This window comes from Odontesthes bonariensis, chromosome 14 (genome assembly GCF_027942865.1).
Source record: "Odontesthes bonariensis isolate fOdoBon6 chromosome 14, fOdoBon6.hap1, whole genome shotgun sequence".
Taxonomy (NCBI): Eukaryota; Metazoa; Chordata; class Actinopteri; order Atheriniformes; family Atherinopsidae; genus Odontesthes; species Odontesthes bonariensis.
The window spans coordinates 7743986-7758283 of NC_134519.1; the positions used below are offsets into that span (position 1 = coordinate 7743986).

Sequence of the window (14298 nt, forward strand, 5' to 3'; positions counted from 1 at the left end):
CACCATTTTGAACCTTCATCAAACAGATAAAAACGTTCTTATTTCCACCCCGGAACGATGGACAGAGAAATACAGAAAGGAAGAGGAGGGGCGCAAAGGAAAGAGAAGTAGAGAAAACTCTGTCCTGTACGGTGGAGGACATTAAGGAATAAAAGATGTGCTAAATAAACATTTGTTACATCTTTCATCGCGTAAAAAGGTGTTTTATTGGGCAGAACTAGGAGCAACACATCTCAGATTTTTAGAGAAAGGCTTTAAATTGATCTCACCACTATGTAAACTTATGTAATATTATAAGCCAGTAAAGTCAGCAGCCAACAAAGTTTTACTCAGTAAGAAATGTTGGGATCTTACAGGAGAACATTCACTTCCATTCAATTTCAAAAATTGAATAAATCACCAGTTAACAACACAAACCCAGCAACTCATTCAATGAATGTGGAAGCACAAAATAAAATGTAATTAAAAAAAGAAACAAATCAACATGATTGATATGTGGGTACTTTATCAGGTTCTGGGAAAAGGAGATTTACACTTTTGTGTGTGTTATAACTAGGGATGGGAACTGTTAAGAATTTAGCAATTCCGGGTTCCATTATCGATATCGCTCATCGATTCGGTTCCTTATCGATTCTCATCCAGTTATTTATAGTACAAATATATAGTACAAATGGTTTATCCTTTTATCCTACCGAAATCCAGGGGCTTTCACCGTGGCGAAACGGTGCAAACCTTTCACCACAAATCTAGTAACTGCTCGGTGACGTTTATCTACTTTCCCCTGCCTGATCAAAGGGGGAGCTACAGGTGTGCGGAAGCCGGCCTCTGCAGTCCACATCAACTAAATGTTAACTTCAGATGGAAATTATTCATACAGCATGTGGCTAACATTATTACAATCAACAGGACCTGGAAGTTGTACGTTACCTGGGACTTTTGAGACGGAAGACGCTGTGCCATAAGCTCCCTGCGAGAGTTGCCGCCGTCGCTTAGCAGCGTGTCAAAGACTTTACATTCGTGCAAAGCAACTGCATGCTGTGTGGTCAAATATTTCAGCATGTTGGAGGTATTTCCGCCTTTGAAGTGATCAAACCTCTGCACGTGTTGCAACTGGCCCTAATATTGTCATTTTTTGTGAATACATGACGCCAAAACACCGCCGCCAGTACAAAGAGGAAACCATCGAGAGGGAAAGACACAGCAGCGTTTAGAACTCGCACACAAGACCCGTCAACAGCTTGTCAACTTCAAATGAATATAAAACCTTCTCCATACATCATATTATAACATCTCCTGAACAACTGCACTGCCTGACAGTATCAGTGCATTGTTCTCTCAGCTGTTAACAGCATTAATGTGTCATTCAGATAAGAATGTGAAGATATGTTCCCTCACAAATTATCATTGCATTAATTTATGTGTTTAAATAGAATAAATTATAAAACAAAAAAACTAAATTAAACACTTGTTTGGGTTGTTATCAAAATAAGAAACGGTTTTATGTGTCAATTAAAAGGTAATTCTCTTCAAAAGTTATTCTTCCAAACACAAATCAGGTATTTTTGATATTGTTGAGGGTTTAATATCACCTCTTACTGAACATATTTATGCTTATTTATCTCTCTGCAGCCGTGGCTCAGTGGGTCGTCCTGAAGGGTGGCGGTTCGATTCCCACTCTCACTGCTCAAAGATTGGTGAACTGACAGCTGGAGGGATGTCAGACGACAATCAGGTTTTAGATTAATTGGCCCAGGTGCGACCTGACGGCAAACAAGGATTTGCATTGGACATTTTTTTTTAAATCTGACAGTTTGAATATTAATTCAAATTGTGGGCGTACTCAGTAGCGACTTTTGATTTTAAAAGCAGCGAAGTAGATTACATGGTGTAAATTGTACTCAAGTATGAGTAAAATTACACACTTGAAAAAAAATACTCATAAAAGCACAAGCACCCAAAAATCTACTTAATTACAGTAACGTGAGTATTTGTAATTCGTTACTTCCACCCCTGGTGTTAACAGATAAGTTCAGGCTGGCTCAGTATGTTCACCACCACAGAGAAAGTAGTCCCTGTTCATGTACACCACCACAGCAAGATTTAGGCTTGGCAGCCAGGATAAGTCTAAATAAACCAATGCACATATTGTTATCTGAACCATTTTCCTTAGAATCACTACGTCCCGACTGACCGGAGCTGACTCCGTTTAGAGTCTAATCAAATGAACTCTGCTTAAATTATTTAATCAGTGAAAGTTCATTTAAGTTGTATCCATTGAGTCATCAGTAAGATCTCTCTGGGTACAAATGGATTGGCTCACAAACATCCAGAGCAATGACTAGTGACTGAGCTGGGATGGTGTGGCATTAGAGTGTCTGAATTATCACGTTTTTGCCACTTAAATCTGAAAAGACCATTTCAGCAGCAGCAGCAGCCAGCTTGGTTGTTTACCAAAGTGCCTCAGAAGCCTCATCCCCACAATCATCATCAGATGTGAGATAAATAGTTGTGTTTGGACTGGCATGGGCAAGTCTGAGTGGAAATCTGTTCCAATGTGAGAGGTGCCAGACACATTCTGATAAATAAACATTAAGATTTGTCCGTGTTTGTCTTGATTTAGTCATATTTGAGATCAACAAATGATGTTGGATCTTGTTACGGATGTTACTTTTCTTTTTTTATTAAAATAAAAAGAACAGAGGGATGTAACAGAAATGTACATGGTATGTTGGGACATCAACATCTGGCTTTCTTAAATGAAGTAAACAGGAGACAGTAGAGCTGTGTATCCGATTATGAGAAAAACTGAAACAAACAAATAAATCCCAAGAATATAAATAAATAAAACAAACAAAAAGACAAAACACCACCACAAAAAACAAATCTATCAATTAGTTAACTCCGTGAAATCTGGCCGTGACTGTTGTACAAATGAGACCCATTCTGACCACAACTTAATAAATCTGTTCATTTGTAGGCGAAGAGAAAAAGTCATTTTTTCCATTATCTCCTTATGTGTCCTCTGAAAACACATCAAACAGCCTCTCCAGTCACCTCAAAATGACTACCATGAAGGCTACAGTAACCATCCGAACCGGTTTACCTCAAGAATAGCCGTGACCCTAACACATGCCCCATGCCGCTCTCATTTTTTTCTTCTGCTGTGGTATTTGGGTCAGCTGAGACATGCAGGACATGTCCAGGGAGGCCAGACATCAGATGGGTGCTCAGAGAAAGGGCTGCACCGTCACTGGTGGAGGTCAGAGCGTCAGACAGGTGAACCCGGTGACCCTACACAAGCATCAACCCAGCCTGTTGAGGCTGACCTTCCCTCTTATTGTCAGTACACCTCTTTCACATACAGAACACAAGCAGACGTTGCTTTGTCAGCAATGCGTCCTTGAAAAGAATCTCAGCTCAAAAGGGGGCCCTTTGAAAAGAGCTTTAAATACAAAGCTATTCTCTGATTGAAAAGGAGAACCTAAACACTGCATACGTACGAGTACATCCAAACCTGAACATTAAATGCAATCAGTAAATCTTGAAGCCAGAGCCGCTGGCTGCAGCCATTTGATCTCAGTCAGCCAACACAGTTTAACCACTGAAAAAGGCTGATTCAGTCAGCTTTTAGGTCCACCCTACAGGTGTTGAATAGAGTTGTGATCAGGGCTCTGTGTCGGCCAGTTAAATTCTACTCTAAATCATTGGTAAGGTCAAGGACACAAATTGTTTTCCCTGATTTAGAGTCCTTTTTGCCGTGGGAAAGTAAAACCAAACTGCATTTACACCCAGACTCAGAATCAACTCGAGGGCTAACTGTATACTGTGTGTCTTTGTAAAGTGTTTAACATGCAAGATACATAATTCAAGGTCACATGTAACAGATTAATGCTGAATGGTTTGATAAATAATGAAACGAATCCATAGTTTTATCAAGGAAGTGCTCAAATTAATGTCCCAACCTGGGAATGTTGGTGCTTTTTTCTGTCCTGTAGTGATCAGTTTGTGAGGAAAGCTTCCTGAAAAGAGTTTGAGGCTGGTCAGTCTGGCTTTTTCTGTTGGGAAGCTTCCTTTAATGGAAATTCACACATATTTCAGAACTCCTTGTGAGCCGTTTTTCAAATCTTGTAGCTTTTCCTTTAATAGTAAAGTACGATTAAGGTGATTAAGGTTATCAATTTAAGAAATATATTGTGTGTTATACATTTATACTTAGTCTAACATGGACATCTTCTTTTTATTAGTCCCACTAACATCCTTTTTACCTGAAATAAACTCTGAAATTGTGGTGAACCTAAAAGATAAAGACAGTATAAAGTCATTTAGACCCGATGATCTCCTTTGGACTACAGGAAACCTGTATTTCTGATGACGTGATACCAGTTATTTTAACATGACAGTGGGGCAGCGAACAGCGGGGAAAGTATATTTCATTCTTAAAGAGCCGGTATGTGTGAATTAACTTCTTCGTAACTTCTTCCAACTATTTGGGGTGTTTTTATTGAAAAAGAAATAATGCAGCATTCAGGTTTCCTTCAACTAAAACCAGGAGATTCACACCAAACCATGAAAAACAGCCTGAGGCCAAAAGTAAACAAAGCTTTGCTCGTATGCTTTTGGTCAAATTGTGTAAAAGCAGAGACACACAGTCACAGTCAGTAATAGATGATTGGATGTAATAATCTAAGGACTATATATATCTATATATTTTATTTTATCAAGATGGTTTTCAAATAATTATCCCTGCATAACCTCAGCAAATTGGTGCTTATACCGCCATCTAGTGGTCCGTTTGTGAACAATGCATCCACATTAATTGGACATTGATTCTGTACATCTTATGATCAATACATTTATCTATATGCACATATATGTGAAGACTAAAGCCTATTTCATAACCTACATACCCTTTGTTTTCCTTTGTTTTTAATCATTTAACAAATAAATCTCCCCTTATATGATTAAATGGTTTAAAATCATCAACACTATCACTTTCAACACAAGCTCTTGTAAAAAAGAAGTCCTATGTCTCTAAGAGTTTTGCATTTTCCATATCAAAAAGCTTCCGTAACATTTAAAGTTCTGCTTTCTTTTAAAAGAAATCTCTTTGTGTTTCTGACGTCTGAGGCAATTTGCTTCACGTGTGGATTCTGTGCTGTACATCGATGAATTGATCTCTTCCTCTGCTTCATGTGCTGACCTGCGGCCGCCTCAGGTGCACAAACACGCTCAGATCTCACGGGTGAACGAAGGAGGAAATTGAAAAGTAATAAGGAAAAAACTACATTGACTAAACAGCACATCAGAGAGGATGTCAGAGGCATCAGAAATATTGATCACCCAGTAGCTGTTTCACCTACAAGGTTGTAGGTGAGATGACTAGAAGGATGGGAGGGCCGACTTGTCCCTGATGGCTGCAGCACAGAAGACAAAATCCATTGTGTTTTCCTTTGATGTGAATGATAAAAGAGTTGTGGGGGGGGGGGGGGGGGGGGGGGGGACGGAGTGATGTGTTGTGCTGCGTGAATGAAGGTTGAATAGCTTCTTGCCTTTACTCTAAGTCTGTGGATTACTTTATTAAAGAGTATTCATAGCAATAGCTAAGCCAAATATGAATATATTTCATCTGAAAGTCTATAAAAACCAGACCGTGCACACCATAAGAGAATTAATCTTCAGAGCATATTTAACCTCAAAGGCTTTATGTGTCCGTTTGTAATTCAAAGCCCGATCAGATACAATCTGAATTTTAAAGATCCCACTTTAAAAACCACACAGGTTAAATGACTATTTTCACACCTTGAATAGAGTAGACTGATTAAATGAAAAGTAGCTGAGATATGTTTAACACTACTGTGGTGTGTTTTAAGTCTGCAAACATGGGCTGGAGACTTAATTAAGCCCTGTGATACATGTCCAAAGCAGTCCAGTTACCCCCGAACGAGGAGCTCTTTTCCTCCCTGCAGATAACGCCACACAAATATAACCTTTGACCTCTCGGCTATACAGCCGTCCAGCTTGCACAACTTTAATCTTTCACACTAAAGGCAGAAAAAGCCTTATCAATCCTATTCAAATACCAGTGAATTGAACCTTTGCGCCCCCAACAGGCCAAATATCTTTGTTCTCCAACACTTTTTCTTTAAATCTTTATGGAAACAGAAGCTACACTGTTCACAACTTTAGATTTCCTCTGGGTTGATGCTGGAACTGTTAAAACAAAGGATGCTCCACGTTGCTATTTTCACTATCAGGCAATTTATTATCATTACCCATCATTAAACGGGCAGTTGTGGACTTGCTGATTAGATTTTTTTTTTAAAGAAACAGAGGACAATTGTAGTTGCATTTTTCTCAAATTGCCTTTAAGCTTGAGATTATTAAAGCATTATCGACCTAACTAAGCTTGTTTTCTCATTATTATGGATAATTAGACTGAATAATTAGACTTTTTTAACCTGAGGTGTGACCATAACTAATAAACACAATACAATAATGATAGGGAATTCAAAAAGGATTATTTTGGTTAATTCGATCACACTTGATTTTAGAGTTCAAGACTGGTATCATGACACCGGATTGTGCAGCACAATCTCTTTGGTTTAATATCCCGACATGCACAGATCTCCCTTTGTTTTTGTGGCAGAGCTGAACCAATCCGAGATAGAGCTGGAGCTAACTTTGCTATCAGGACTTCTCACATGTTTACACATAAAGGGAACGTTTATCTCTTGCAATATAGAAGTATGGAGGTATAATAATGCCTTTTCAATTAAGACCATATTTACCTTTAATACTGGGATGAGCAGAAGCTGGCGTGCATGTCCTCGACTTTCTTCATGTTGTATTTGTAGTTTGTTGTTGTAATCATAGTGAGACATTGCAGATGCACTGGAAAGAATCAAAGTCTTACCAAGTATATTTGTCTCATTTCTAGTCAAAATATCTCATTACACTTAATATCAGACACAACTGCCTAACAAGTACCATTTCAGCCAGATATAGGGACTTGTTTGAAGACAATACATCTGGAATATCTTGTTAAATGAAAAAGTCTTGAAAACAAATTGTTTTGAGTCGGATTTCATATGAAACAAGTTTTTTTTTTTACATTTGAAGAGGTTTTTAAGCTAATTTCAAGATCACTTTTATCTCAAAAGTCCTAAATATCACATTTTATTTCAAGAAATCTTGACAAGCCGATTTTCACTAGTTCCATTGGCAGATTTTTTTTGTTTATTTCAAGCAAAAACATCTCGTATTTGTTGTTTTTCTTACTTATTTTTGGAGGGGCATTTTTTCCAGTGTGAGCATTTTTGTGCTGCTTTTTGCCCTTTTAAAAAAAAAAAAAAAAAAAAAAAAAAAAAAAAAAAAAAAAAAAAAAAAAATCGATCCATCTGCTCTAAATCATCCAAATCATTGAGGGGTAAAAAGCAGCAAGTTTGCTGATTTTAAAAGAGGAAACCATGAAATTTTGTGTTGAATCTCTGCTTCAAAATAAAGTTTAACTCAAGACAAATCTTTACACCATCTCTGAGCTCTTCGTGGACTTAAAGAAACAAAAGCAGCATATAAAGGGTAAAAAAGAGCATAAAGAAACCAGTACGCTCCCCTTCCAGTCTGTCACATGTGCCACTGGCACCAGTTTCAGGGCCTCTTATACTCCTGATGAGCAGAGTGGAGACACCTGTGCTCAGTTACTTCCTGCAGATTGGTGTTTATATGGGCGGGACCGAAGACTGCAGGGCAGAAAAAACACACACAGCCAAAAGTAAAAAATGGGACCTGACAGCACATAACACATGAGCTTTGGACATGAGACAATCAGTGCATAAATGGGATACTTATCCATGCATAACATAAAGTAAACAACGTTTCTCAGCATTACGAGTTTGTGTAGAAAAACTGTTTAAGACGTATAAACATCAAAATTAGCAGACGAGTTTGTTCAGGTTCAGTGGTAGTTCAAAGAGTGCTCGCGACTCATTAACTGATCACGTTATTTCTCTTTTAGGGAATCATTTCCCAGCCTTCCTAGCTGAAAACGGGCTGAAAATGTTCCCTACTTCCCTGCTTTAGCCAAATAACTTTTTGGATTTAGGATTCCTCGTTGCATCGAGTGATTTCCTTTCACAAAACAAAACTCCGTCAGTACTGAGTCTGTATCTTCTGTGGATAGGAAAACTGCTCAGATTCATGATCCAAACCAAACAGCCGCAACTGATTTGCATTACAGGCTAATCTAACATTTCAAATCGTTTTTCTTTTAAAAAAAAACATACTTTTTTTCTGTTTTCTCTGAGTCCCAAAAGCCTTGTTTTCTTTTGTTTAATAAAACTGCATGAAACCGATGTGGCTGCCACGTGTGTAATGTACGTGGACATTTATGTTTTTTTTCTTTAATCAATTACCAAGATTAAACTAAACCATGTGGGACCAAATATTTTTTTGAACTTCTCTCTCAGTACTGTGTCCCAGTGGATCCAAAGCAGATCCTGAACTGCATGTATGTATATCTCACCCACCACTGTGTGGCACTATCATCACACTTATCTTTTGGTTGATGACGCGATTGTTAGCCAAAGCTCTATTTAAACACTACTGACATACGAATATTTTTCTAAATTAATTTTGATGGCATAAAATAACACGTAATGCCTATATATTTCAGAAACAGTTAATCAAAGGAGTGTTTTTTAATCTACAAATATCTGTGTGTTCGAAGCCTTTTTCCACACATATGTTATGCTTAAAAGGTGTTTATTGAGCTCTATAAATGCTGGCTACCTCAGATGCTTGCAGGCTTTATTTCACTGCTGTCATCATCTGTACTTGACTTAAGAATATGATTTATTCTTTATTAATTAAAAGTGTTTTTTGGAAAATAGTTGATAATGCCACAATTGTTCCTTTTTTTCCCTAATATGCTGCTTGATCCCAGCATGCTTCAGGACAAAAAGCAGTGAGATCATCTGTCCATCACAAGACCTGTCACTTAGGCCTGTTTGTATTCGACTGCATTGTAAATCAGCCATGACACGACAATAGCTGTTGCTGAAAGCCAAATGCTTCCCACCCAGCTTTGTATACACTATGAAATTGTAGGCTTCAGTTGCTATGTGACCTTTAATAGCCCATGTAAGCCATTCAGATACGTTAACATGATTTATTCCAAGCTAATCGCAGTCAGACATCTAATTAGATCATTGGACAGAGACTTCATTCATAAACAGCCTAATTGGAGCTGATGAAGAAGGAATTGGGTTCTCTGGATTTTACCAGTAGGATCTGCCCGAGACGTGCGTTTCCTGAACTGACAAGTTCAGCACCTTGTTTGTGTTAGAAGGAGATGGATCAGGCACGACCTCTCAACCCATTTCCTCTGTTGATTTTTTTTGCTTTAGGAAACATGCTGAAACCCCTGCTGCAACACAAACGCACCAGTGGAGGAGGAGACTAACATGCCTCCAGTCTTAAAAGCAGAGGCAGAATAATGAATTCTCCCCGGAGTGAGCAAAGCTGCTCTCTCTTCATCTGGTTAATGGAATAATTGGTCAACATGGGCAAATATTATTAGCATTTGGCTTCTGCGGGAATTTACTGACGAGATATCATGGCTGCTGTCATGTATGTCGCTTTATTACTGACGGGTGTAGGGTGAAAAAAAAACAGAGAATAAAGAATTTATTCATTAAAAAGAAGTTCTGAGACCTTTTGAACTTTAACTTCCCAGCCAGGTTGTTCACAGCAGTACTCTCTTCTTTAATTTTAACGAGTTTTTCCCCTCCAAAAAAACAAATATTTTCCAATTTTTTTAACATTGTTTTTCAATAAATTTAAAGTACCTTTCGAATAAGGTAGATATAAAAAATAATTAAAAGAAAAAAAGGTTTTAAACCTAATTGTATTGCACCATAAGAAAAGGAGTTTCCCCTGCTGCTGGGTATTTAAAGACATTTACATTTAAATGTAGAGTGTGATGTGTGGGTTTCTCAACAGTCATTTCCTTATTACACCAAAAGATGGCGACATTATACAACTTCAAACGTCTTTACGGGTTGTGAGTTTGGACCTCACCAATTTTTTTGTTATGCATGTCATTTGAGCGGAACTACTACAACTGCTATAACATTTCAGAAGTGATATTTATTCAAGTCAGAGGGGGAAAAAAATGCTCACTTGAGAACTTGTAACATGTCCAAAAATCTGACCCACTGTAGGTTGGCAGTCATCCCGTCACAAGATAAACGGACCACACACTGAATGGCCGTAATTACCTTTCCACACGCCAGAGAAGGAGTCAGCCTGCAGTTACAAGTCTGCCCCTCCTATCTGACTTCTTAATTAGAAGCCTCAGACATAACAACAGGCTATATTGTACGTAATATCTTATTAGGAGGAACTTGAACTGTCCACTTAAAACGTCCTGAATAAGCAAAGAAAATATATTTATATTACTTTTGGCAGCCTTATTTGACCAAGGCAAGCAAACACTGGAGAGAAAGATGTTCCTCCTCTGTTGATACACCTGTTCGATGCAGAATTAAACCATTTAAAAAAGTTAATACACTTTTAAAGATGTAACTGAGTCTTTGCCAAAGGACAGAAGTGAAGAGACGGTAAATAATTAAATTAAACTCATTAAACCACCTGTTAAATGCAGTGCTTAAGTTGAATTATTCACCTCACAGTAAAGGCTTCTGCAACACTGGAGAGTTTAAGCAGAGTCCACCTCACAACTATGAGTTAATTATGAACTTTTCCGTTGTAAATGAACCGTTACGCACAGCAGCTTTGAGCGTTCACGCGGCTCGGTGTTAAAAAACGCGCTGCAACCATTTAAAAACAAGAGTTCAGTTTCACAGCAGGAAGCACCAGTAAACATTCAGTAAAAGTTGTTTTATTTTCAAAATATAATCTTCTATCAAAGTGAATCTTGTACATATTTACAGCCTCGTAAAATTCCATATACAAATGTACAATATATGTACACCAATAATTATATAAATACACTTTACGCGCTAATGCAACCCGTATGAGACAGTATTAAGGCATGATTAATGTACGTATAAATCCATCTTGAAGACAAAACAGCCCGGCTATAGCCTGGTTTCCACAGAGCAGTCTCATTGTGAATCTGTGAATGTAAGACACAGCGGTTCTTCACAGCAAGAAGAGCCTCAGCTATACCATGTAACCTATCGACAAGGGGGATCTTGTCAGCTGTAGGCATTCAATTAAGCCCTGATAAGACTCTGCATTCTTCGTGCCAGGTACATTGTTCTGCTGCTGACAGTCTCATTATTTAAAAGAGAAGCCATTAGGCGCTCATTAATGTGCTAATTACAACACGCTGATGGACAATCCCAACACAATTAGTCACCCCCCCCCCCTCCCCTGCTCACTCCCCTCCATTCAAACCCATGGACGTCATTTGGATAAGGCAAAGAAGCATGAGATCAAACTCACATTACAACTTTTGTAAGCAGAATAGAACATAAATCCGACAAATAATTCACATTAGTTTCATTTATACTGGCATTTTGGTGACTTATACTTTTAATAATTTACCAAATAAAAACATTCAATTCAGTCTTTAAAGTCCCCCCAAAAGAGCCGATGCGCCTCTTTTTTTTTTTAGTCTTTAGTGTCAAATGACAGAAGATGCATTAAGTGTCCAACCCCCACCCCCTGTTCAAACCCGGGACAATGGCATCTGTTTGGGGCAGGAGACGGAACTAGCCGTCCCGGACCTCCAGGTCAGTCCCGTGCTAACGTCACTGTACATGGAGCCCGGGGAGGCTTTACTCCCCCAGCAGCAGCGCGTGCAAAAAGTCCTCCACGAGTCCAGTGTCTTACCGGACCAGATCCAGGCCCCCGAGGTGATTCCCACCAGGAGGCACATGAAGTATTTCAGCATGAACACAGCATAGTCCGGCCTCTGCCTGCTCGGGTCCGTCATGCACGTACAGTTGTGCGTAATCTCCCACGTCTGTCTGTTGTGCTGCTCGTAAAAGTAGCACGCGACTATGACAGTGGCTGGAACAGTGTATAAAACGGTGAAAACTCCTATCCGGATCATCAGCCTCTCCAGTTTGTCGGTCTTGGTGCCCCCTTGCTTTATAACGCTCCTGATCCTGAACAGCGAGACGAACCCGGCCAGCAGAAACATGGTGCCGATGAAAAGGTAGATGACCAGCGGCGCCAACACAAACCCCCGCAGGTTATCCAGATTCTGGTTGCCCACGTAACAAATACCAGCCACGGAGTCCCCGTCCACGGAGCTCAGAGCCAAAACAGCTATGGACTTCATGCTGGGGATGAGCCAGGCGGCCAAATGAAAGTACTGAGAGTAACTGGCTATTGCTTCGTTGCCCCACTTCATGCCTGCTGCGAGGAACCAAGTGAGGGACAGGATCACCCACCAGATCGAGCTGGCCATGCCGAAGAAATAGATGAGCAGGAACACGATGGTGCAAAGCGCAGGACCTGTTGTTTCGTAATGAATGTGCTCGGCGCCGTTGTCCCTGTTGCAGGCCACTTCCTCGTGTCCAGCGATCAGTCTGACAATATATCCAACCGACACAAACATGTAGCAAGCGGACAGGAAGATGATGGGGCGCTCCGGGTACTTAAACCTCTCCATGTCGATCAGGAACGTCGCCACGGTTGCAAAAGTTGAGATGAAGCACAGGACGGACCACAGACCGATCCAGAAAGCGGTGAAAGTGCGCTCCTCCTGGGTGAAATAGGGGTTGTGGCAAGGCATGGCACAGTTCAAGATCTGTCCGGTTTTGACGCGGTTGTGCAGCTGGTGGCCGTCGCTGGTTACGGCCACCATGGGCGCGCGGCAGAAGCATCCCGTTTCACACGGAGACGCTGCGGGCTTGTGTTTACCGGGGAAGCCTCGACCATAGCCGGTCTTCTTCTTGCTGTACGGCTTCAGTGGGCGGTTGGTCGGCTTGGCCAGCACGGGAGAGGCGGTGGTTGTCTGGCTCCGGTTGTAGTCCATGCACAGGGTATCTTGGTTACCTTGCTCGGGGAGCAGGTCGCACCTCATCCGGTCCGGCCACGGGAAGCCGTACTGCCTCATGAGCGGAGCGCAGCCAGCTTTGGCCCGCTCACACACACTCCTGCACGGCGGCAGCGGCTTCTTGTAGTCCTCCAGGCAGATCGGTGTGTACATGCTGCAGAGGAAGAAGCGCAAGTCCGGGGAACACTTTATCTCCACCAACGGCCAAAACTGGTGCACCTCCAGCCCGGCTTCGTCCTGCGTGTCGTGGTTGAACTGGTTGGGCATGTAGGTGTAGTTGTAGCCGATACCTTTGCATAGAGGGACGGAGATCTCCTGGCACTGAAGCTCCTTGGCAGTCATGCAGCGCGTTGCGTGCAGCATGAGGGTTAGCAGCACGCACCATCCCGCGACGCTTCTCTCCATCGTTAGTTTCTGTGCGCGATTAGTCCTCGGTAAAGTGACAGCGAACTTGCGCTTTGCAAGCAGGCCGCGAGTCCTATTAACTCAGGACTGTTGCTAAACTCATACTAATGAGCAAACAGTCTGTCACGCTTCTCGGGGATATATAAAAACAAGCGTTTTACTATCAGTTATTCAGGAGATACGACCCCTCTCCTCTCTCTGTGCGCCTGTGTTGCACCTTGCTCGGCTTCGCATACTCTGAGGCTGACTGTCGCGTTGCGCTTTATGTGCGCGTTACTAGGACACTCCCCCAAGAGGAGCGGGGATAGAGAATAAGTCAAGTCAATCAGAAGTTCCCTCTATAGGTGTTTGTTGAAAATGTTCGCCCTGGAGGAAGGGTTATATTCACTTTGTCCTTGTTTACGTTCGCACGCGGCGCTTTGCAAGGAGTGCATGCGTGTGTGTGCGTGCGTTGGAGTGGAAAGGGGCCAGAGGAATACAACAGAAACATTATGAGGGAATGCAGTTAGGCATGCAAATAGAAAGTGAACCAACAGGTTAGTAAATGCAATGCTTTATAGCTCAAAGGGTACCAGAATGTGAATGCATCAGCATTTCATTTCATTGAAATAAAATATCATAAATAAAGAGGAAAACATTAAAACTCTTGTCTGAAAGATATCATATCACATCTACAGACACGTTTTTTTGGTTATTTTGCTCACAGATGTTATAAATATATATAGATATATGAAATATTACATCCAGTGGATGCAAAAGTAAAATGTTCTGCAATAAAAGAAAACTTTCTGCAGGTCAACAAGCAGAATTGACAACATGACAGGAGAGGTCCGGTTCCACAGGAAGCGCCATTTTTTACA

General features: G+C 40.8%; 1 protein-coding gene across 1 annotated transcript; it reads right to left on the minus strand.

The window, feature by feature from the left end:
* Positions 1-10884: 10884 nt before the first annotated feature.
* LOC142398215 (frizzled-8-like) lies at positions 10885-13671 on the minus strand. The gene has a single exon (XM_075482176.1). The coding sequence runs from the start codon at positions 13436-13438 to the stop codon at positions 11696-11698; it is 1743 nt and encodes a 580-aa protein (XP_075338291.1). The 5' UTR covers positions 13439-13671; the 3' UTR covers positions 10885-11695.
* Between the last annotated feature and the right edge of the window lie 627 nt (positions 13672-14298).

What these genes read in the sequence shown, in the direction of transcription:
- LOC142398215 (XM_075482176.1), bottom strand. Translation starts at nt 13,438, where the DNA reads ATGGAGAGAAGCGTCGCGGGATGGTGCGTGCTGCTAACCCTCATGCTG.